The sequence below is a fragment of the Ambystoma mexicanum genome, chromosome 5q (genome assembly GCF_040938575.1).
Source record: "Ambystoma mexicanum isolate Mex_15411 chromosome 5q, UKY_AmexF1_1, whole genome shotgun sequence".
Taxonomy (NCBI): Eukaryota; Metazoa; Chordata; class Amphibia; order Caudata; family Ambystomatidae; genus Ambystoma; species Ambystoma mexicanum.
In genome coordinates, this window is record NC_090933.1 from 1,300,185,225 (window position 1) to 1,300,211,097 (window position 25,873).

General features: G+C 44.8%; 1 protein-coding gene across 1 annotated transcript in view; it reads right to left on the reverse strand.

Annotated features, from left to right (window-relative positions):
- The window catches only part of WDR97 (WD repeat domain 97), an 847,808-nt gene that overhangs the window by 169,718 nt on the left and 652,217 nt on the right, over positions 1 to 25,873 (reverse strand). The window contains exon 19 of the mRNA XM_069621894.1: positions 6,736 to 6,933. Coding sequence (XP_069477995.1) covers positions 6,736 to 6,933 — 198 coding nt within the window. The remainder of the gene's footprint in view (positions 1 to 6,735; positions 6,934 to 25,873) is intronic.

Genomic DNA, 25,873 nt, shown 5'->3' on the forward strand with positions numbered 1-25,873 from the left:
CGGTTGGCCCCCGGTGGCAGCTGTCGTTGCAAAAATTCGAGATGGCCATGGATTGCAAAGACATTACCACATCAAGGAAATTGAGGTTGCACCTCCTACTGAATGTTGGGGATGAGGTCCTACGCACATACAACTCGCTGGCAATAGCAGATGGCCTCAACGTCTACCAACAAACCAAGGATGCGCTCACGGCCCATTTCATGCCGCAGCTCAATCCCGACTATGAGACATTTATATTCTGTACCACCATTCAGCTAGAGGACGAGACACTGGATGCCTATCACACCAGGCTACGGAAACTCGCAATCTCATGCGAATTTAACAACGTGGAAAAGGAAATCCGACGACAGATCATTAATGGGATGCACTCAGAAGAGCTGAGGAGGATGGTGCTCAGTGAAAAAGGCATATCTCTGACCAGAATCCTGGAACTTGGCCACCAGAGAGAGTTGGCACATGCCAGAGCAGCGCACATGGGCACGACCCTGCAGAAACTCCAACCGGCACTCATGACAGTGACGGTGGCCCAAATCATGAACCGTCCATACACGAGGGAAGAGGCTGGTGGTAACAATGCACACTCCAGATGGCAACCAAGGAGCCTGGGACCCACGGAATGTGGGTGGTGCGGAGGAACTCGCCATGGCAAACGAAATTGCCCGGCTCAAGGCACCACGTGCGCAGCATGCGGCAGAAAAGACCACTACGCCAAGGTCTGCAGATCATCGGGGCTGCCACAACAACCCCAGACTCCCCAAGAGAGGACCTCAACCTCTGGAAAGAAGAAGAAACAGGTCAGTGCTCGCCGAGTCGAGACTGCAAACTCGTCGACCGAGGAGGAAGGGGACGTGTAACACAATCCCAGCAAGGGGCAGCAAACGAGCAATGGAGAAAAGGAAAGAAAGTGGACCTGGTGTCAGCACTGAACTACGGAGACACCACACCTACACGGAAACTGAGAAGGCGGAAATGCCAAATAGCCATACAAGGACAAGACACGCAAATGACCATAGACACTGGGGCGTCCGTAAATGTCATGCCGTTGACCGCATTCCGTAAACTATGGCCCCGCCAGTCCTGAAAACAATGCTATTTGCGTATGGGTGCAAAACTCCACTGCCCATAGTAGGCCATTTCCAGACCTCACTCAGCAAGGGTGACAAGTTGCTGCAGTACAAAATCTATGTCGTAAACGCTGGAATCGAGTGTCTACTAAGCAGAGATGCAGTAGAGGACTTCGGTATCATAAGCTTCATATGCGAGGTGACCGAGCCACAAAACGACGACAGCATTCTAGGGAGATCCCCAAACCTCCTCAAGGGGATTGGATACCTAAAAGGCAAGTCCATCAAGCTGCACATCGATGAGTCCGTCCAACCACGAGCAGTACGACACCGAAGAATGCCATTTCACATACGAGGGCAGGTGGAGAAAGAGCTCCGGGCACTCGAGAAAGCTGGCATCATTGAGGAAGGGACAGGACCCACACAATGGGTGTCGCCCATGGTCGTCACCAAGAAACCCAAACAACCCGGGAAGGTGAGAATATGTATTGGTATGCGCCTCCCCAACGCAGAAATAAAACGAGAGAGTCACATCACCCCGACCCTTGATGAGATAGTAGCAGACCTCACAGGCTCCAAGGTATTCTCGAAAGTCGACCTCAATGGCGGGTATCACCAACTGAAACTTCACCGTGATTCCAGGTACATCACAACCTTTTCAACTCACATTGGCCTACGCAGATACAAGTGTCTCAGCTTCGGAATCTCCTCTGCAGCTGAATTATTTCAGCAAACGATCCAGGAGGTGATACGCGGCATCCCGGGGGTATTAAACGTCAGTGACGACATTCTCATACACGCAGAGAACACGGAAGAACACATACGACGGCTCCACATGCTACTCACCAGGCTAGAGGATGCAGGCTTAACAATCCACAAAGACAAGTGCGAGTTCCTAAAGGAAGAGATCTCTTTCTTCGGGTATACTTTCAACAGTGCAGGTATCTCGGCGGATCCCCAAAATGTAGCAGACATCCAAGCCGCCTCACCAACCATGACACCAACGGAGGTACGCAGTTTCCTAGGAATGGCAACCTACTGCGGGAGGTTCATCCCCAACCTGGCGACGCTGTCAGAACCATTAAGGGAGCTCACAAAGGCCAGCACGAAATGGGCATGGGGCCCTGCCTGCCAAGAAGCATTCGAGAAAATCAAGGCATCACTCTCGGCAGACACCACCATGGCATACTATATCCCATATAATCCCACCTTATCGACCGAGCTGTATGTCAATGCCAGCCCAGTGGGCCTAGGAGCCAACACAGGAGACCAACACAGGAGAGTCAATGCTGATCGCATATGCCTCCCGCGCCCTGACGCTGACGGAGTAACGATACTCCCATATTGAAAAAGAAGCGATCGCAGTGCTGTTGGGCTGCCACCATTTTCATCTTTATCTCTATGGACGAAAATTCAAGGCCTACACGGACCACAAACCGCTACTCCCCATCTTCACTGGCTTATCCTCACATCCTCCGGTCAGGATAGGAAAGTGGTTACTACACCTACAACAATATGACTTTGAGTTAGCATATCAACCAGGCAGTGGAAACCCAGCCGACTTCCTATCGAGACACCCGCGAGCAGCCACACCGGCAGAAGAAGAAATGGAGGAACACATTTGCCAGGTGATCCACACAATGAAAAGCCAAGAGCCAGCGGCCTTGAAGACATTGTAGAGGCCACGCAAGCCGACCCATGCTGTGACCTAGTCAAAGACACGATCATCTCGGGGGAATGGAAGTCCTTGCTACGTAACATCCACAATCGAACGGCTGAGGCCAAAGAATTCCTAACTGGCATCTTCGCAGTGAGACAAGACCTATCAATCACAGAAGAAGGACTCATTCTAAGAGGGACCCGTATCGTTATCCCAACAAGCAGGCAGGACAGAATCGTGGCACTGGCACACGAGGGTCACCAAGGAATGGTAAGAACCAAGGCTCAGATCAGACACTGCGTCTGGTTCCCACAGATCGATGGGAAAGTGGAGCAACTGATCAACACATGCCTCCCATGCCAAATAACGGGGGCGCCGCCCACTCCCGAGCCCATACTGTCAGTGGAGCGAGGGTCCTCAAGATGGGACACCATCAGCATAGACTTCTGTAAGATACAAGAAGGCATATACCTATTGGTGGCGATCGACGACCACTCCAGGTACCCAGAAGTCGAAATTGTAACTTCCACGGTGGCAGAGGTGGTCATGCCAGCAATGGAAAAAATGTTCGCCACTCACGGCCTCCCAAGGCAGATTCGGAGTGACAACGGTCCACCATTCCAAGGAGAGGAGTTCAGAAAGTACCTAACCAAACTCAACATTCAGTACCACCACATCATGCCACGATGGCTGCAGGCCAACGGCGACGTGGAATGCTTCATGCGAACAATAAACAAAGTCCTGCGCCTGTCGCGCGAAAACTCAAGCCCCTGGAGAGCGGACCTCTACAGATTCCTGAGGAATTATAGGGTAACACCATACAGCACCAGGGGGATACCGCCGGCGAACATAATGTTCGGAACCATCCTTAACTCATCCATCCCACATCACCCGAGCAGAAGCACGGACACGTACGACAGGGTACGCACCAAACAAAGAAGAACCGTGGCTAACGATCATATGAGCAATAAAAGGAACGCCAAGAGGTCCCGCCACCGAGTAGGCGATCAGGTGGTGATGGTGAGAAACCCATCCAAGTCCAAACTAGACACACAGTATGACTCCGTCCCATGGACCATAACACAAAGGAACGGGACCATAGTAACAGCCAGGAGGGGACAGAGACAAGTCACAAGAAACACGTCTTGGTTCAAGACAGTCCCATCTATAGACGGATGGTACACTGCAACAGGAAGAAGAAGATGACCAGCTAAGGGGAGAGAAAAGTAATCACCAGGAAGGCGAAATGTCCCTTGACGACAGAGTGGAAGATTTGCCGAGTGAGCCAGAGCTGGGTGAGCCGAACTATGAAGGAGAGCAACCTGAGGGGAGTCAGGGGACAGCACCTACGGGTGGACGCTATGAGCTAAGAACTGCGCACCGGCCCCCAGCCAGGCTCAGAGACTATGAGTGGTAGAAGAACAGCCCGAGTGACTACCGAACTCACTGCAAGGAACACTACCCAATGTCACATCTGTTTTTGTTAATGTTTTGGTTATAATAAAGGAGGAATGTTATATCTGCCTTACGTCCCGCTACGCGGCGACGTAAGGCGTTACTAATAAAAGCCCCACCCCCGCTCAGTTAGAGCAGTTCTGGGGCAGAACAGCAACGCAGCAGCGTCTGAGTTTTCTTTGCTCCCGTTGGAGCTGCGCAACACGGCCTGGCAGCCCCAGGCCTTACAACCATGTCTCCCGCCGACGCCTCCGCTGGGAGCAGGGACATAACATGCAGGCAGATCTCGCTGTTTGTCCCATCTGTTTTGACACCATAAATTGTTGCTCATTCCTGGATGACTTAAAATGTGAGGCAGGGCATGAGATGGTGGATGGGCTGGTCTAATTAAACCTCTTGGCGGTTTTTGACACCATCAGCCATATGATTTTTCTCACCTGTCTATCGGAAATCAGCATGAAAGACAGAGCATTCCCTATCTGATGAAGTCATCTCGCAGTTATCATTACTTGGAGCTGGAAATGACATTCACAGATCCCCAGAGTAAGCTTTAATACCAAAGAGCGTATCACCAAGCCAAGTCAACTCGCCCAAGTCAAAAAGCCCAACATTGAAAGACTACGCCTCCCAGAAATGCCGTTTCTTATTTCGGGAAAACCTGGAGTGAATCCGCAGGCGGGAACTACAGACTGCTATGGAGAAACTCAAATCAGGCACCCAAAACAAAGAGACATTCTAGAGGGCCTTCCCCCAAGTCAAGTTACTGGACCCTGCTGACAAACAAAACAGAACAACATCTCTCATAATCCATCTTGCTTGCAGAAGGAAAACAGAAGGAAAACAAACGAAGGATACAGGAAACACCTTCAAGGATTCTGGGGCCAGACTGCCGTGGGCCCGGAGCACAAACAGAAGTGCTTTCCACACTCTGGTGGAGATAAGCGTGTGCCCCTTTCTCCTTTAACACCTTGTGTGACAGACCAGCACAGACCATCTATATGCAGCAACCACCAACACCTCCATTAGAGTGGCCTTCATCATGAGTTGGGCAGTATCTCGGCGGTAAATGTGCTTGGATACTGCCCAACGCTATTAGTGTTACTGTAACTCGGTCCAGTGCAATTTGCACCAGATCCCGAGTTGCGGTGGCACTGTTAATCACCATTTATTTTGAGTCTATAGGACTCTATGGGGCTTTTCGGCGCTATTACCGTCAGCCGTAATAGCGCCAGCGGTAATAGTGCCAAAAAGGGGTGGAAAGCTGGAGATATACCTCCAGGTCAAAGCTGGAGGTACATCTCCAACTTTCAGCCCAAACTCGGGATTGGGCCGTGCAGTAATGCAGCGGTAATAGCATTACTGCTGCATTTTTACCACTCCGACCAACCTATGATGTGGCCCAGAACCACTCACTTATTGCAGACAGAAGAACTGCTTTCTCAGTCTTCCTACGCCACACAGGGACTGTTCAGCACATACACTGACCCTGTGGATACAGGAGACAGCCACATCAAGTCCATGGGTGGGGATCACTCAAGCAAGAGAGGAGAGGATACAGTGAAAGAAAGAAGGAGAGGAGGAAAAATCCTAAGAAGAAAAGGGAGTAAATAGGGGAGCCTATCCCAAGAGGAGAAAAAGGTAAGAAGGGCACTTTATCCCCAAAGAGAAGAGACAGAGGAAATGTAAAGGCATTCCCAATTACTCTTTAAACCACTGGCATAGTTCTTGAAGCCTTCAGCGTCATCTAAGTCACAGCCACGCTGAAGAAACCATCGGTTGACACTGATGACTGGCCTAATTGCATACCAATATCCTTCCCCTTCAGACGGATTGGCAAAAATTGTCACCCACCAATTGCAAGCTTTTGTAGAAAGCCGACCATATTGAGGTTGGGTTCTACCCTCTGCACTGTTTGGAATCTGTGGTGACAGCATTACGGGATTAATACATATGTAAGGAAGAGAATGAGAAGGTTGCTTATAAAAAGTCATATATTGTGAGATTATTATTATAGTTACTGGGATTAACACTGGGATTAAAATTCTCCCTATGCTCCAAGCATTACTCTGGATGCTCTCTGTAATGATTTAAGTTTTAGAAACTGTGAGGTCTTAGAATAAGGTACAGAATGCCAAGATTCGTCTCCTCTGTGATGTCCTTGAATATATTTTGCCCATTCAGGTGTTGCTTCCCCTGTGTCTTAGATCGCATCTCCTATGTCTCTGATCCCACCGGGTTTTGTCAAATCCCCCCACATTGTGTCTACTCAATCCAGAGGATCTAGTATCTATTGTCTTGCAGATGTTAGAGTATTCTACAAAGAGTCACGCCTTCCCCCACGCCTACCAGAATATGCAGCATGGGTCCTGGTCTATGCGGCACCCCACTTGTCCCCACTTGTCCCCACTTGTCCCCATTTGTCCCCATTTGTCCGCTCCCGATTAGCGGTGACTGGATCCCATCTCTGGTATCTACTGGAGATACACATTGAGTCTCTGATTTTAATACCGATGTGTGGCATTCACATTCTTTCGTCCCACAGGACAATAGTTGTACCTGCAGGTCCAGTGGCGTCTTTGGATTTAGACTGGAGATGAGTGCATCGTGGACTTCTCGGACATTCTCAAAACCTCCTTCTTCATGGAGACGGAGGATAGCATCAATGATTCCAACTTTCATTTTGAAGTTAACGTGGGTCATGCCTTGAAGCAGCTTGGACACAAACTTAGAGACAGTAATATCCTTTGGAAAAGTCTAAGAAAATGAAAAGAAATGGAAACATTAATCAACATAGACACTCTTTATTTCCTTTCCTAATACCCGTCTATGCATTACTTAATGTCGCAGGATCCACAGAATTACACTATTTGTACACCGCTATACATGGTTCAATGTGCTCTGCCAAACCATGTTTTACCGCATATTTATTTTAAAACGTTATCATTTTAACAGTACAATAATTCAAAAACAAAAGTGAACAAAAAATACGAAAACTGTAACTCAAAGAAGTGTGTCAAAGAAGCACAAGCATGATGTACAATGGACAAAGATATTACAAGGTACGGACAGACACATACAATGCAGATTAAGAACACACCTCCAGTAGAAATGTAACATTTATACACTATATTAATGTAAAATATCTCCTCATTTGTGGTTAATGGATCGAAGGGGGTATTTCTCACTAAACTAGTGAAGAGGAAGCCAAGAGGCAATACGTTTGGGTAGGCAACCTTGGGAGGTGCACAAAACCTTTCCACTGCATCTACCTCCCATATCTTGTACCACCAGGCATCCGAGGTCCCTCAGCTGTTTCCCAGCTCCTAGCCAATACAATACACGCAGCTAAGCTGGTAATCAGTGGAGCACTGGCGCCGCTCATAGGGTAGATTGACTCCAACGATTCTCTCACTAAGGAATCTATGGATCAAAGTGACCTTGTAATGCCTTTAATTACGGCTGTTACCTCCTTCCAAAATGTTTGGGCTTTGCCACAATGCCACCAATGGTGCAGGAAATCACCACTCTGCCCACAATTCCTCTAACAATAGGGAGAGATGGAAGCATCAAATTTATTAAGTCGGTCGGATACATGTACCATCAAAATAGAACTTTGTATGCATTCTCCTTGTCTGTCACACAGCAGGAAGCAGAGGCAGCTCTTACCATATTTTCCTCCAGGACTCTTCCGAGAGAAAGCCCTCCAGATCCCTTACCCACTGCAACATATAGGAGAGCCGGGTGGAACTGTCCGGTCTGTCCAATATCTTGTATAATCTAGTGATTTTCCTTATAGGGCAACCTTCATGTGCGGTAAACTCTAAAGCAGAGAGCGGACGTGTTCAGGACATCAGTGTTTCTCAAGTTGGCAGTATCTGAAGCATTCAGACTTGGTGACACAAAATATTTCCTTGCATTCCTCAAAGTTAAGTGGAACATTTCCACAATACAACTGATGCAAGTGTAGTAAACTGCCCCTATGCCATGCTTGGAAGTCCCTCAAAGCGAGACTGTGGGAAAAGCAAAGGTTTCTGAGAACTGGGTAAAGGAGGCCAAAACCTTTTGGAACTTTCCATAGTCTAACTGCCATATCACAGTAAGTCAGAGAAAGTAGAGGGCTATGAGTATATCGACATTATGCAGTATATTGATATGCTGATGACGTGTCATGACGCAATACATCTGCTAATATGGATATCTCAAACTTAAATACTTTCCCAATATAGCAAGCACAGGATTTGGAGACTACTGTCTATCAGGGGACCTAGATGCTATTTATTTTCTATAGAATACTCACAATGACATATCAATTCCATGCAATGTGACCCACCATGACACAAACACTAACAAAGATGACACCCGCGTACACGATCAATATGGGAGCAATGGCCGAACACAGCCTTTTGTATGCAATTCAAGGTAAGGAAGTCTGGACCACGCACGTCTATTTAGGTACAGCGATTTCAATCACGGCCAACCATAGAATGATTTCACTTCTAAAGATGCCCATTGATGACACGCAAGGATTGTCACTCGCGTTTGCTTTTTTGACAACAACTTTCCTCACATTTAACTACAGGGAAGTGAGCATGGTGAACTTGTATGTATTTAGATAGATAGACACCAGTCACGGCCTATCACACAACAATCTTGCCCACACTACAGCTATTGGTGGGGACACATGACTGCTTCTCTCATTCACTATTCTGTTTGTAACTGGAACAGTTCTAGCTTACTACATCTATATAATTATCTCTAGAAATATGAACAAATCATCAAGTGAAGAGCACATATAATAAATTCTATGATGCAATATATACTAACAGGATATCTGGCTAAGTTCAAACAAACTTTAATTTTAACATCCCCACTTCCAAACTCTGGGAATAGGCAAACCCCAATAACTGTCGAAGCCAACAACTTATATTTAGTGTTGTTCACAGAATATACGATAAGAAGTGAGAAAATTAACTTAGAAATTTAAAAGCACATCAGACAATATATAGACCAGTCCTAATTTATATGTACGATATACCAACATGGGTTAGATATTACTATTAATCACTAGCAATATTGATCGCCTGATGAGCTAATCTGCACTTTTTTGTATATCTTCCACCCTTCCGCATCCCTCCTCTCCATCTCCCCATGCTTGTACGGATGGTATGTTCTTTTCTTTATATTTGTTCACTCCCTTCCTGTTATTATTGCTTTCACAAATTTTCTTGACGTAACTCCATATTGATATTCTATTACATTTACTGTAGGTTCTCCTACTTTTTAAATACCAAATCTGGTTTTCCTGTGCCTATGCAATATGCTGTAATCTGATCCATCTATTGGTATTGTTAGAGCCTTGAGAAAGACTGCATTGGTCGAAACATGTGTCGGCTCATACTCAATACTGGCATAGACTCAATACTGCTGGATAAAATAATAAAGTTGACTGTACACCAAGAACAAATATTGTCAGCAATACGATTATGATAAGGGAATTTGCGCATGCTTTAAGGAACCATAATCAGGAAGATATAGTATAAGGAAGTAACATGCCGATTCCAGTTCTATGCATGCCACTGAGACGTGGCAGATTCGACAGGGAATGTTTAGTGACAGATTGTTCAATGCTTACCCAAAGGGCATTAACAGTGTTAACTCTTTATGTCAATATGTGCAAAATATTGGCTGCCATAACATAATTTTGAAGAAGAGGAAGACCTAACCCAACACTATGTTTATTTGAATGTAATGTATGTTTGCTAACCTGGGGCTTGCGATTGAACCATATGAACCCCATAATTGTCTGATGTAAAGCCGAAAGAGGAGCGTGGAACCATAACTGGGGGACAGGAGGGGTCTAGTGTGTAGAGAAGGCTGGGGTTAATAGTTTTTTTACGACTATGATACGGAATATCCAGGAAATCTCTTGATTTTCCCATCTTAACAGATCATTACTCAAAGAGTTGAAGGGTGCAGGAAAGTTGGTCGGATATAACTCAATAAAGGACGGCGTTAGCATGGTACGAAGATAGTCTAGGGCACAGATGCAGTGAAATGAGATTTACTGTTGAATCACGGCCATGTTGCCCAAAGACTCAGAAACATTTAATCCCATGGATTTAGTAAGTATCCTCAAGCCGGTTCCACCAAACTGAGTTCCACCATGAGGGCCGGAAGCGTTGACTGGGTATGTAACATTATTAACAAGACGTTGTTTTCATAAAGCTATGCATTGGGGACAATGGGTGTGTGAGTGCTGCCGCAAGAGATTTGGGCTGGAACAAAAGCTGCATACACATGCCAGGGGGATGAAAGAAGCAGACACATGCGGTGCAAGATCCAACAGACCCCAAACAGAGTAATCCATTAGAGAAGTTTCTGGTGAAGAAACCAGTGATGGCCACACCTACAGCTGTACTAGACTCTCACTCAAAAAACGAATGCTTTATGAGTCTCCATCCACTGAAGGCCCAACCATGGCAGCATCAAGAGAAGATTTTGCAAGGACTTTCAAGACAAGTTTGCTGCCTCTTACCAGTCTCAATTCATGACGTTTACCTCAGAAACTATCACTGGCTGACTTTGGCAAACAAATCTCGGCGCTGAGAGATAGAATAAACACAAATGAAGGAGCAATTCATGGCATGGTTGAGGACAATAAACAATCGAAACAATGCAACCGAAGAATTGGCCTGGGCTACACCGAATCTTGAGATCCAGTGCGAAGAGTTGGAGAATCGTTCTAGACGTTCAAATATCTGCATCAAGAATCTCCCGTAATCAGTCAATGAGACTGGGCTCAAATGGGTAGTCATCCATATCTTTATAGATCTTATAGAAGGAGAAATAGCAACTACTGTCCTAATGGATAGGTTCCACAGGACAGGCACAAAGAGGGTGGAACCTGGAGCTCTCCCTAGAAACGTTCTTGCAGCATGCACCTCATACCCGCAGAAGGAACAGATCTCAAGGGCGTCGCAGCAGTCGGCACCAATAACATATAACGGGGTGGAGATTCAGCTTTACCAGGGCTTATCTTTCACCACCATCCAAAAAAGAAGGGACATGCAGCCAGTGTTAAGAACCCTTCAGGAAATCAGGTACAAATGGATGTTTCCATTTGGTCTTCTTTTTACTCTGCAAGGCAGGCAGCACCACATAACATCTCAAGAGGCGGGTATGGCGCTCCTCTAGATAGAGGATGAGGCTGGAATTGGTATAATAGCAATAACAATGGTGGAAAAGGAAGGTGTTTCCAAACATCCAATTCCAGGGGAATGGACTACAATTGAACGTTGACGGAGGAATCGCAAGGATGTACAGAGAGATGACTGGAGATTCAGACAGAGGGCCACCCCCGAAATCGGCATAAGAAGGGAATGCCAAAGGGATTTTACTGGACATGGGAACTGTATCAGCCAGCAAAGCTTCGCGAAAGACTGGGCATGGAGAGAGCCATTTTGAACTTCATCTGTTCAGGTAACAGATGGGGGTGGTACTCTACCCTGCCCTTATCCCTGGGGTAGCAGGTCATGCCCGAAGTTTGGTTTCCCAGGTAACACTAGGTTCAGTGTGCCACGCCAGGGAACTCTTTCTGGAAGGGAGTTGGGCAGGAGGAAGGGGGTGAATCAGGGGAGGTTTACGGGTGAAAACCAGAGTGCACAAATACGTTGTGAATGTAAGGTTGGTTTGCAGTGTTTTCAAAGCGTCCTCATGGTAGAAGGACATGGATATAGATAATTCAGGTGTTTAACAATGAATGTTAGGGGGCTGAACCCCCCCACAGAAACAAAGGAGGGTAGAGGGTCTTTTGGGGCGACAACAACCGGACTTGGGGCAGTCCAAAAGACCCACATACGAAGAACGGATAGAAATAAACTTAATTTGCGCCAACACCCTCCGATACTGCAGGCAAATGCTGAAGGGAAGGTGGCAGGGTTCCTCATAGCTTTTAGAAGGGGCCCCGCAATTAAAGTAATTTGCTCAAAGACTCATAAGGAAGGCAGATACATATTCTCCATTTTGCAATCGGGCGAAAGTAAACTGACAGTGGCAACTGTGTACTCCCCTAATGTAGGTCATGAAGGTTTTTTGAGAAACACTTTAGGGCTGCTGGCAGAGTTTGCAGAAGGGGACATAATAATGCTAGGATATCTCAATATTCCATGGGACCCTGTGCGAGATCGCAGTTTGCAAACATGATACTCTCAATCCCCTCCCTCTAGGGCGCTAGACTCAATCCCCGCCCTCTAGGGCTCTACAACAGAAATGTAAACAACTTTCCCTGGCAGATGTATGGACAGCCCGTGCGGGGGCAGATAGGGGCTTTACACACTACTCACATGTGCATCAAACATATTTTCATGCATTGATTATATCTGGGTCTCGATTCCACTTCTGGATAACATACCACAAATTCAGACACTGACGATAACAATCTCAGATCACGCGCCGATTATAATTGAGATGAAGGTCCCAAAAGAAAGGCCCCACTTGTGGTCATGGACATTTCCATTAGGGTTATTACAAGATCAAGTTATCAAGGGAGACATGGCTGAACACATCAGATTTTTTTTTTAATTAATGAAAAAGGGGACACTGCGACACAGGTGGTCTGGGACACCTTTAAGGCCACAATGAGAGAGTTCCTCATAGCGGAAGAAGCTATAAGACAGAAGCAGAGGATGGCACTAGAAATAGAGGCGGAAGTCCAACAGGTTCTCTCACAGATGGAAACAAATATGGGCCCGAAGTTACAAAAGACAGAAAAATCCCTTTTTTACCTATAACAAATATATTACTTGAAAGCTAATAAAATAGACCGTTGGTTAGCTAATCAACTTCGGCAGCAAGTGGTCTCGTAAACCATTTAGCGGATTAAACTTCCCAATGGCAAATTTACTACAGAGACTGATCATATTATCGCACAATTTTACCAATTTTATCTAGATCTCGATAGTTCGATTCTCCTGGCCCACAGGCTCAAGGAGAATATGTGGATGCGGTCTCTTTTCCTAGGATTACTTTGCAGGAAAGGCTAGCACTAGAAATGGAAATCACACAAGATGAGGTGTATCGGGCGATTCGTGAATGACCACTGAATAAATCCCCAGGTCCTGATGGCTTCCCGGCATCTTTCTATAAAATGTACAGTGAAATTGTAACTCCAAAATTAACAAACATATTTAATTCCTTTGAACAATCAGGAGATTTAACCCCTTCCATGGAAGAAGCAAAAATGATATTGTTCCCCAAGACGGACAATGATCCAGGTAATTGAGGCTCTTGTCGCCCGATTGCCTTAATAAATGTTGATGCAAAAATGTATATGAAAGTGTTGGCTAACAGAATGGAGGGCTTACTTCCCATTTTAATAAACCCAGACCAAACAGGCTTTATAAGACAGCGGCAGACGCATTACAATATACAGAGGGTGTGTCATATTTTGGAAAAAATAGAGAGGAGGGCGATTACCACGGCCCTTGTTTCATTTGATGCAGAGAAGGCCTTAGACCGGGACGAATGGTTTTTTCTGTTTCGTACATTGGGTAAGATGGAGTTGGTCCAAAATGTATAGCTAAAATTGAGGCCAAGTACAAACAGCCCAAGGCGAGAGTAATGGTAAATAGGCAATTATCTCCCCCCATTCCATTACAACCATTACAAAACAGGGATGCCCTTTATCACCCTTATTTTACGCAATCCACTTAGAACCATTACTCGCAAAAATTAGACAGACACAGGACATTAACGGGGTTGAGTTTGGAGGAATTGTGCATCAAATCATGGCATATGCTGATGACATGCTACTTATGGCAACAGATCCTCATAATACGTTGCATGCGGTTATGCGGGAAATCAGGTAAAGTGGCAGGATTGAAAATTAACAATGCAAAGTCAGAGGTACTGAACCTATCCCTACCGGTGGTGACCTCCCTATGCTAAATAGCATTGAAATGGGGTACACTTAATATTTCATGGTTAGGTAGGATCATCTCATTAAAAATGGTTACTCTGCCTAGGGCATTATATATTTTTCAGGCTTTACTTATACGGGTTCCAATGACTTTTTTCTGGAAAATGCATAGAGCGATATCTAAGTTCATTTGGAATAATAAAACCCCTAGGTTATCCCAATTTACATTATGGATCACAACTGGTCAGGGCGGGTTAGGACTCCTGAATGTAAAGAAATATTACCATAATTCTCAAATACAGCTTTCAAATGACTGGTTTCGGGGGGATACAGAGAAACAATGACTTCAAATGAAGACAGCGCTGGAGGACCAATCCCTTAGAGATGTTCTGTGGCTAACAAGATGGATTTGTTCTCCAAACACACACCTTAGTATGATCACAGGGACTGTAGAGCACACAGCGATTCCATAGTAAATAAACCTCATTTAACAACCTACCCTTCTCTGCTTACATTGTTTAATAACCCACAATTTACCCCCGGTTTAGATCCTAATGCTTTTAAAGAATGGAAGCGAGTCGGATGTGCGAGATTAAGAGACAAGTTCCAGGGTAAAGATGTCAAATCGTTTTTACAATGCAAACAAGAGCTTGATCTGCATGAACTTTCAGATTTCAGTATTTTCAAGTCAGGCATTGGATTTTAGCTCCACCTGTTAGGAGGCCGGATTAAGAGACCTTACGCCGCTTGAGAGATATGTTACGTCTAATCCAGGTAACAAAGCATTGATTTTGAACATTTAGCTCCTGTTGGTAGAATCCAATACCAGGGAATCACTAATGTATACACAACATTGGCACAACACTCTAGGGGAGGTTACAGCAGAGGAGGAATGGGATACTCTGTGGCACGAGATTCCAAAACTTACCAGGTCGCTTCAGCTGAGGGAGTTCTGGTAGAAGTTGTTGGTGCAATGGCACTACACGCCTGTTAGACTGCGAAGAATATTACCATCTGTCTCCGACAAGTGCTGGAGGGAAAGTGGGAAAGTGGGGAAATGGAAACATGTCTGGTGGAGTTGTCCAGTTTTAAATCAATAGTGGGAAGATGTCAATAAATGCATGGTTGAAATGTTTTTTATTAAGGGTTCCCAGGACATCAAGATCATGTATTTTGGTGTGTATGGATAATGACCTTAGAAGAAACTCACGACCAATCTGGAAGGGATACCAATATTGCAATCGTTCGCACTGCTGGGGATAGCCCATAGATGGAAAAGGAAAGAACCAATACAGATTTCTAAATGGCTCTCTGAAAGTATGGAACTTTTTGGCATTGGAATGGATAATGTACCCCATACAGGGAGCCAGGGAGGAATTCACCAGAGATTGGAATGTGATCCTGAACTTTTTACAAAAAGACGATATTGTTAGACACTGCCCTCAAAAGGTAAGTGTTTTGGGTATTGTATGAAAACCTGATTTCTGGGCAAACTGCAATTCAGTTTGGTTTATACACTCAAGGTTATATGTATGCACTCTGTTTTTCTGGCAAGGGGGAAGGGATGGAGGGTGTGCCGGAGGGAGGGGAGAGAGGAAGGGAAAGTGGATGGTTGTAATATTTGGAAAAATATCAAATAAATAAAAATAAAAAAGAAGAATGAATCACCAGTCCACCCTTTAGAAAGCCTTATTGGTGTCCAGAGCCAGTAGGTTCATCGGGATTCAAAGCCTTCTACCCACATGTCCCGCTACTGTGGTCAGGCAATTATTGACGATCACTCACACCTGACTTCCATTAGACTTCCCCACACGCATAAAAGGCAGAGCACGAAAAGCACACTCTCAGCGAGGCAAAGCACACGAAGGTGCAGCAGTTTCAAGTCGGCAGCTGAATGAGGGGTGAAAGACGGCAACCCAAGAAAGGTACAACCATATCTGCTGCCAACTCTATTATTTTTTTTTTGTTTTTAATACAGTTTGTTACAAACTTTTTAAAAGAAAACAATTTTTAAAAAAAGGCAAAAAAAACTTTTTTCCATTCTTAAATCCTCACGAGCGCTCATTATTTTTTTGTCTTTAAACTAAGTATCGACTTATTACATACATCTTTCCTATTTTTTTAATGAGCGCTCGGTGTGCTGAACGCAATCTTTTTATATTCTTCTCCTTGTTTCGTATCTTCTCTTTCAAACAATTTTCCTTCTCTACAGATTCTTACACTCATTACAGTCAATAACTATCATTATCTTCTGTCAATAATTTCTGTAGTTTTTCTAGGTAGCGTGCACGGGTTACGGTGTGTCTCTGTGAGTCATCATTATGGAATTTAATCCACCATTCTTCGGAGCTATATGTCGTAAATTTTGCCAATTCCTCTCCTAGATGTTTTGTTCTTAAATCTTTCATCTCAGGACATTCTAGTACAAGTTGTTTCAGTGTCTCCTCAGAGTCAGTGCAGAAACAACATTGATCGTCTTCACTTCCGGGTGCATGTCTTAATTTCTGAATCTCCTTGGTCTCTAATAGATTTAACCTGAATTTCATATATATTTTTCTGAGATCCTTACAAGGAAATACTTCGAGGTATTTGGAATGAGTATTTAAACCTCTGGCTTCAATAGGTCTGTTTTTCATGCATTTATGTTGATTTCGTTTCTCGATCGTCTCAATCCAGTCTTGTTGGAGTAGTTTCTTTTTGACTGCGTTTGGGTTATTCACTAACGTTGTTTCATCAGTGTTCAATTGTCTTAGGATGCCTCGACATCCTGCCCTCCATTTTAGAAGATCATCTTTTTTTGACTTTTCGTGTTCCCACAATATTTCAAATTGAGGTATATTCACTCTATTATTCCAACTCTATTATTCATTTAATATAGAAGACATACGTTGGGTTCCTGGATGTCAGTGCCACTACACACTGATGTCATTCACATCAGAGAAAAATTCCTTTTCCGCTTTCATGTTCACCCCAGTATCAACGATGCAATACAGGCTGTGCAGAAAACAGGCACAATTGAGATGATAAACAGGGGAGGGCATCATTTGTTCGGCTCCAGGGGGAGCGTATGTGGTTGTTGTTCATGGTACACCTAGGAAGTGGGCTCTAAAGCGTATCCACTATCACAGACAATGCACAGCCCATTGTTGAGAATTTCAGAATTTGTAAACAGTTGTTTGTCTAAGGAAGTTATGCAGTTGTTTTATTTCAAGTTTCCAGCAACCGAAAGCCTCCATTGAAAGTGAATGACAGCACTCTGAATAGTCCACCTCTTTTATTTGTCCTTTTTTTTATTGGTTTAGTTGAATATACAATTCAACCTTTCTACATAAAGGACATAATAAATACAAAGAAAAAAAAATAATGCATTCCAATAAAAATTATTTACATGTCATCAGATTAAACAAAAGCAAAAACAAAAGAAGACACAGCTGTTATGCCACGTTCCTCCTCATAAATCCATGTTCGGTATAATTAAAATGACCCCAAGACAGCAGTGTTATTATTCATGTTCTAAAATATCTAAACAAAAAACAAGGGAGGTTCTTGCAAGTCCCTCTGCCGTTTTTGAGAGCCTTGCCCAGATTCTTTAGTTCACTATCTTTCACAGTAGAGAAATATCCAAAACATATCATTCTTTGTCCTGCCGTGGGGCATTCCAATACCGAAATGCTAGGCAATTCTCCTCTGAACAAGAGTACAACAGCAATCCCAGACATGTGTTCTGTTCTGGTTAGACCTCATCAGTAGGGTGGAGCTGTGCCTCTCTATGAATAGTGAGCAAGGGGTCCACATATGGATTCTCCTAGTAACTTAGGGTGAGACCCAAATTTACTTAAATTGTGCAAAAAACAAGGGTGGTCCTGGGAGTCCCTCTGCCGGACATTAGTCCCGGTTAGGAGAGACTTACCCAGAGTCTTTAGTTCACTATCTTTCACAGAGGAGAAATATCCAAAACATATCAGTCTTTGTCCTGCCGTGGGGCATTCCAATACCGAAATGCTAGGCAATTCTCCTCTGAACAAGAGTACAACAGCAATCCCAGACACGTGTTTCATTCTGGTTGGACCTCATCAGTAGGGTATAGCTGTGCCTCTCTAAGAATAGTGAGCAAGGGGTCCACATCTGGTTTCACTAGTAACTTAGGGTAAGACCCAACGTTACTTAAATTATGCAAAAAACAAGGGTGGTCCTGGGAGTCCCTCTGCCAGACATTAGTCCCAGTAACAAGAGCATTGCCCAGAGAGTGAGATAGAGGAAAGGAAGGACCCAAGTTGGACCTGGGAGGGTCGATCAAAAAGGAAGGAGGTCAGTCAGGGCAGGGCCTGATCAGTGATACCCAGGTTTTCACTGAGACGATTGAGCAGGATGGCATGGTCGACTGTGTCAAAGGCAGAAGATAGATCAAGTAAGATGAAGACAGAGTGGAGAATAGAATCAAGGTTAGAGAGCAGGTCTTCAGGGATGTTCATGGTCTAACCTCTCTCCCTGGCTGTTCAACCAATACCTGGCACCTCTTGCCCACCGCATTGCCTCTCTCTGCTCCAACTTTCAGTGCTATGCTGATGACACTCTGCACGTTTTCAGGCTCCACTCTGCCACCTCTTCTTCTTCTCGCATCTCTGAGTGTCTGTCTGCTATCCAGGAGTGGTGTGCCACCAACGATCTCTGCCTTAATGCCAGTAAGACCGAAATTATCCTCATCGGCACACCTGCACACTCCTTTCCTGTCACTCTCCAGCCGGCTTCCCTTGGCCCTCTTCCTGCTCCCACCTGTGAGGCTACAAACTTTGGGGTCATCTTCGACTCCACACTCTATTTTTCTCCTCACATCTCTGACGTCTCTAAGAAGTCAAACTATCAACTGCACCTCCTCAGAGGTATTCTTCCTTTCCTCTCCTTCCCCCAGATGCTCACTGTCTCCAGAGCTCTGGTTCTCTCTAGGCTGGACTACTGCAACAGCCTCTTTCTAAACCAGCCTGCTTCTACTCTCTGCCCTCTGCAACTCATCCAGAACAGGACTGCGAGACTTGTCCTTGGCCTCAAGACCACAGATCGTATCTCTCCAGCACTGAAACCTCTGCATTTGTCTCCCAGTGGCTGAAAGGATTAAGTTCAAGACCCTCTGCATTTTCCACAAAGCCTTCTGGGGACTGGGTCCTTAATACCTCCAACTCTCTCTTCGTAAATACCTTCCTACTCAAGCTCTTCACTCCTCCACCTCCTACTCCCACATGGCCAGTTGCTTTCTTCAAGCATTGAGTTGGTGGTAGATCTCTTTCTTTTGCTGGGGCCTCCCTCTCAAACAGCCTCCCTGCCTCTTTATAACTTGAGGAGAACCATCTCTGGTTCCGGAAGCACCTCAAGACCTTCCTCTTTGCTTCTGCTTTCTCACTTCCTCTCCCCTGCTAAATTCCTGTCTGATATGATATGATATATGATAGGTTATTTATAACGCGCTTAATACCCAGAGGTTTCTAAGCGCGGACCCGGGGATCGAACCTGTGTTGCTCTGTGTCATCTTGCTTCCAAGGCTAGCACGTTGCCCCTAAGCTATCCTCCCGAGACCCATACTTCACTGGTCACCTGGCTACCCTCTGATTTCGGGTCCAGGTCCCTGTCTGCCCAGTTGCACACCCACACTGACTCCTGGCAACCCTTTCACTTGGGTCTGTATCTGTAACCCTACAGTCCCCCTACCTGCACTTTTGGACACCTGCTGTCTACACTTACCCTTGCACCTACCACCTGCTGGCCACACTCTTGTTATTGTTTTGATCCCATGTACATCACTGCCCCCACACCTTTCCCCTGGCACTTTCCCCTCCACACTCCCCTGCACTTGCACAATCTCATTGTCACTTGGCCTAGTGAGATTGTTGTCTCTGTCCTCCCTCTGTGCCCCCTTCCTTGCCTCGTCTCGCCTTGAAACACTTGTGTATAGGCACGTTACAAATGCCATATCATATCCTATCATATCATAGTTGTCTCCCAGGAAGATCCACCTCCAAGATAGTAGAGGGAGAGAACAGACTTGCAACAAAGTAGCACGCCACACTGCCAACACAGAACACTCTGTACACACTCTGAATTGGAAGTAACCAAAACACTTAATAAGGGGCTGAATTACCAATACAACTGGTGGTAAGAGTTATTCAGTATGACTGTATTTGTAATACCAAACTCATAATGAGGCCCCCAGATTTTTTACATGCTGCAGGAACATGTGTGCTGCCACAGGAAGAGTCTCAGAATTCCATGGTGTGCAGATTTCTGATACCTAGGATGACCTGCTTGTGCTCATCCAGGTCCTCACTGCCTCCAAGCGGTTGTGGAAATGGGCTGCTGTAAACGCACAAGCCCTCAAGAGGTGGAGCAGATTTTAAGCGTACTCATTGTATGACCACAATATACACTTGAAACATGAAATAAGTGCGACCACGGGTGAACATAGGGTTAATAAGAATGGGGCTAAAGAGGCAGCCAGAGTAAATAAGGTGGACTGGAGATGGTCTTTAGCTGTTACGTAACTAACAATCAAACCCAAATGACCCACATGCCAAGACATCCCATGCCCCATAGAGTCAGGTCAGCAGAATGTGGTGGTCAGCCAAATTCGATGTGGATGATAGGTTCAAGTGAATCAATGCAATGACATCACTGTTGTCTTCAAGCCTTCTCAGATAAGTATGATAACTCGTTTATGAAGTGCCTGTACACAAGTGTGGCTAGGTGCGGCAAGACAAGGAAGGGGAGGACAAAGAGGAACAAAACAAACGATCGTACTAGGTCTTGTGTCATTCAGATCGTGCAAGGGAAAGGGAGAGGAGAAATGCCAGGGGGAGGGAAGGGGAGAGTGCAAAAGCAAAACTCAAGTAAGTGATTCCGGGGTGGCCGGCACTAGGTAAATGCAAGAGGCAAAGGACTGTAGGGTTCAGATTCAGTCCCTAGTGTGCTGTAGGCCCGGAGGCAGTAAATGGGGCTACCGTGAAGAAGCCTGGACCCCGTAAGGTTCAGAGGGAGGTCAGGTTACCAGTTGGTGCAGCAGACAAGAAAATCAGCTGTGGAGAGAGAGAGAAAGCAGAAGGTCTTGAGTTGCTTCCGGAATCTGTGGAGGAATCCTGCTCAAGTTTGTGAGAAGCAGGAAGGCTGTTCCAAAGGGAGGAGCCAGCCGAGGAGAGAGATATACCCCCCACTCTCTGCCTGGAGAAGCATCTGCCCCTCGGAGAGTTTGAGGTGGATGAGCGAAGGGCTCAAGAAGGAAAGTGCTTAGGAAGAGAGAGTTGGATGCACTGTGGTCCCCGGCCCCAGAAAGCCATGTGTACAATGTAGACACTCTTGGACCAGATTCCTTGCAGCCACCAGGAGCCAGTGGAGAGATTTCATGGCTGAAGGGATACAATCCCTGGTCTTGAGGCCAAAGACACGTGTTGCAGTCCTGTTCTGGATTTTCAGGGATAAAGAGATACAATCCCTGTACCAGCACTACTGTCTGTGCTCTGCTAGGGTACCCACATGAGGTCAAGATAGAGGATGTTGTCAACAAAACCTGTACCTGGCTTGTTTCCACATGTTTGTGGGACTTTGCAAAAAAAAGTAAGTCAGAGTTGGGACGAGAGTGTGGCTAATTGTACATGTGACTCAACGATACCAGGGTGTGTTAATTAGGGCAGGCACAAATAAGGGTAACTGTGTTGGAGACTTTACGGAAGCTTAGGTGATCCTGGGTCTTTCACTAGTTTAAAGAGGTCCAGTGTATCCTGTAGAGACAGAGGGGGGACTGTGCTATGGAGGCCTAGGGGCCTGAGCTAAGGCTAAGGGGTGCGAACATGGAAGACAGGGAGAGACATGTGCCTACCACTAACAGAGAGCAAGCTAGGGAAACCTTGTCAAAGAAAAATGTAGACAAGTCATCACATGAGTTCACAAAGGCTGCCATGTTTTTAAAACCAGGCTTGCGCAAAATAATGATCGAATGTGTTATTAAAGTTTTTAAATCACAAAAATCCAAACTATGATCCCTAATATTATACTTAAACAATAAAATAACCTTAGAGGATTCAACGCATTAGGCTACTTAGAAGTTCAACAGTGAGGTAAAAAAAAAGGTGGTTAAATAGCAGTAATGGATTTACCACCGAATTCTGATCTAGGAGGTGAAATGAATGATTAACCTGTGTTGTACAACCTGAAGTAAACTACTGCTTTCAGGAAATGCCACACAATCCCTATGGAGCCTTATAGACTCTAAAGATGTGGTCTAACCGTTACCCCATTCATAATCCAACAGTACACGTCAGAGACCAAATGGCGGTAGCACCAAGCTCCCAATGAGACCAATTACCTAATAAAGCCCCACAGATCTTTTCAGCATATTGCAGCAGCAGGGTAACAGCCATTTCTGTATGTATGTTATGAAATCCTGAAATGGCCGCCTTACCTTCATAGCATTTAATCTCAAACTAGCGCTTTGTTAGTTCAAAGATGCAGTGTCGTTAATGACTCGTTGATAAGCACATGTTTTGTTTAAACACATTTAAAATCTCGGAGTCAAGATCCTTTACGACAAATAGATACGATATGGTTTTACCTCAGAGTTCACCCCACTCACTGGTTCTTACATTACATGAGGTGCCTGTTGCTATTGAATACAAGAAACGCAATAAATCACTGGGACCTGATAAAATCAGAGGTAATCTATTTAAAAGTTAACCACTAATCTGAGATCTTGTTTTTGTTATTGAGTAAAGCTATATTAAGGCGAGGTACGATGCCCAAGCCTTGGACAAGTGCTGCAATTTACTGAGTCATAACAAGGGAGGAAAGGAAGAGACCAATATCAGTCTATTTCCCTTTCAGATTCGATTAGGAATATCTATGCCAGGGCTCAAATCGAGGGTACACGCAGGTGGACATAGTTCACCCACTTTTATTAGAAGGCGGACGCAGTCCCCCTGCGTATTTTAGAGGTTGTGTGTAAAATAAGTACATTTGACTGTCTTCTTTGAATTTATGCCAACCTGGGGATTGAAACCTGCAGTTGCCAGGTTCGCAGTCCACGTACTTCACCACTGCACCAAATAACCTGATGAAAAATGCAATACAACTAAAGTTGAAATTACATATTTCGGGACTGCATGCTCCAGGACAAACATTGGTATTGTTTCTTGGAGCTTTAACATTTTTAAACACTATTAGAAGAAGATATCCTCTCTTCATTTTTGGTGGGTTTTGATTTTATGAAAGGCAAATGCCATTCATCCTGTGAAATGTGCATGGTTATGGAAAGCCAATTGAATGAAATGTGCATATGTCACCTTGATATGCTGCTTTCTAGTGACGTCACACACTACTGCGTATGTTAAAGAGTCCCCCCACTTTTCTTTTCAGGACTTGACCCCTGATCTATACTAAAGGATTATTAGGTAATCTCAATAACTGGATGAAAGAGAATAGTTTGGAAAATCATTAGGTCTCAGATTGGAATCAGCACTGTAGATCATGGCTTTAGAGTGATTATTCTTACACAGAAACAGATTACTCTTATACAGGTTAACCTTTATATTCTGGTTGTGGATCTTTGAAATATATTTGACAAAATACCACAGGTTAAGCTGTGTGAAACCTCAAGGAGGTTGGGTGTACCATTGCCGCTATGTAAAGCCCCATTGGCATTACCTACAACAATGAGATGGTGCTTGGGCGGTGATACCACAGAACCATTTGAGGTTCAGAAAGGTGTACGACAGGCCTGTGTGTTTGCTGCCACGCTTTTCTGCTTATTTATCAACAGTGTCACTGACTCTGTTATCTACCTCAACGGATGCTCCTACTTTTGGAAGCAATATATATCCCCCATTGTCATGACGTGGCTCTGCTATTGCTGACCCCAAAAAGATGAAAAAAGCAACGTAATATATTTACACATTTTTGTAAGACTATGGGTCTAGTAATTCATTATACAAAAACTAAAGCAATGGTGATTAGACCTGTTGGGAAAAAGCGGTTCATATTTTCTCTTCAGGTTGAAGATGTTGAATACGTCAAATGTGATGACTATTTAGCAATTGGATAGATGGATTAGGGCAAATGGAAATTCCAACTTGAACATTTAAATCCGGTGCAATGTAAATATAGCACAGCAATTTGTAGATTCTCAAAAGAACATGGTGATGGGGCATTAAGCCAAACTCTAACAAAGTATAAACTCCAGGCACGACAGGCTGCCTTATATGGATCAGACCTTTGGAGGGATCGCCTGTGGCCTAGACTGGCAATTATGGAAAATAGTTTCCTGAAAACGGCCCTTGTTCTACCTATGAATTCTGCAACAATATTGCAACACAAAAAGGGCCATTTAAATTCTATTGATCGGGATATTGCCCTGAAGCCTATTGTTTATTTGCTCAGAATCTGGAGCTCGCCAACAATAGACAAAAATTGGGAAGTGCTCAGGGATGTCCTAACACAAGATGGAGACACTGCACGTTGCTGGTGCAGGCGCATGAAGGAGATGCTAAAACACTTGACATTCTGAGCTTTGGTCTAATACCGCTATAATCTTGCTAGGTACCAAGCACCAAATAATGTTACAATATCATCATTAAGAGGAAGAACAGATATTACGGGAGAGTCTTAAGTTTGCACTGACACTAAGGTACATGGATTACAAAATAATACTTGGTTTTGAAAAAAACATGGATGTTGTGAGACCGAGGCTTACACACTCTTTTTGTTAAATTCAGATTTGGGATTTTACCGCTAGATTATCGATTCAAGTCCTAGACCGAGAACTCAACTAACCAGTGTCCATCCTGTCACAAAGCAGCAGAAACAGAAGAACATTGTATGCTGTTTTGCACAACCTAAAGATAATACAGGAGACTCTACCTAAGACCTTTACTTCTTAATTCAGCAGAGTTTATGCCGCCATGAACTTCTGTAAACAGGCAAATAAGGAAGCAATGACTGAGGCAGTTTCCAAGTACTGGAATAGAGCATGGCTATGTAGAATGACTTATGTGAAAACATATTTTACCCTGTACTCTTGACTGCCCTTCTCTGGCACAAGTCTTCCTCTATTCTCTTGGACCTCTTGGGTACATTTGACACTGTTGACCACTACATTCGGCTATATGCCCTCTCCGCTAAGGGGTTCTCAGACTCTGTGACTCTGTCACTCGATGGTCTCACGCATATCTTCTGACCGCACTTCCTTTTCCCATTCATTGAGTCTTTTTTTATTTATTTTTTGGCATCAGCACTTTTACAACTCAGCACAGGAATCCTGCATGCATCAACCTGTTATTAGACACCAACAGGGTTTTAACTTTTCTACCCACCTCCCGCCCCACCCTAGCCCCATCTGTTTTCCAGCCATTCTAGGGTAGTCTCCGGGATCTTAAATCCTAGTCCTTTAGTTACACCTTGAGGTTCGATGGCCTGGGTGGTGACACCCTCAGTTCGACTGGTGTCGCATCCATTCCAGTTCATCTCCGTCCGGCTCTCATTTCCCTGTGTTATCTTGCCACTAGTTGGGCCAACCCTTTGTTCCTGACTCAATTCATTCAAGCCCTTCTCAAGCTCCACCTGCCCCCTCCTAATCTTGCAAATGTTCTGGGTCGTATTTTGTCAGGAATGGGGCCCATTCCATAGCTCTCGTTGGGGATCGATTGTGTATCAATCTCGTTAACTCCTCCATTCTGTATAAGTCCAGTGCCTTGGCAGCCCAATCCTTTTTACTCGGGAGGTTCTCCCTTTTCCATTGTACTGCAAGAC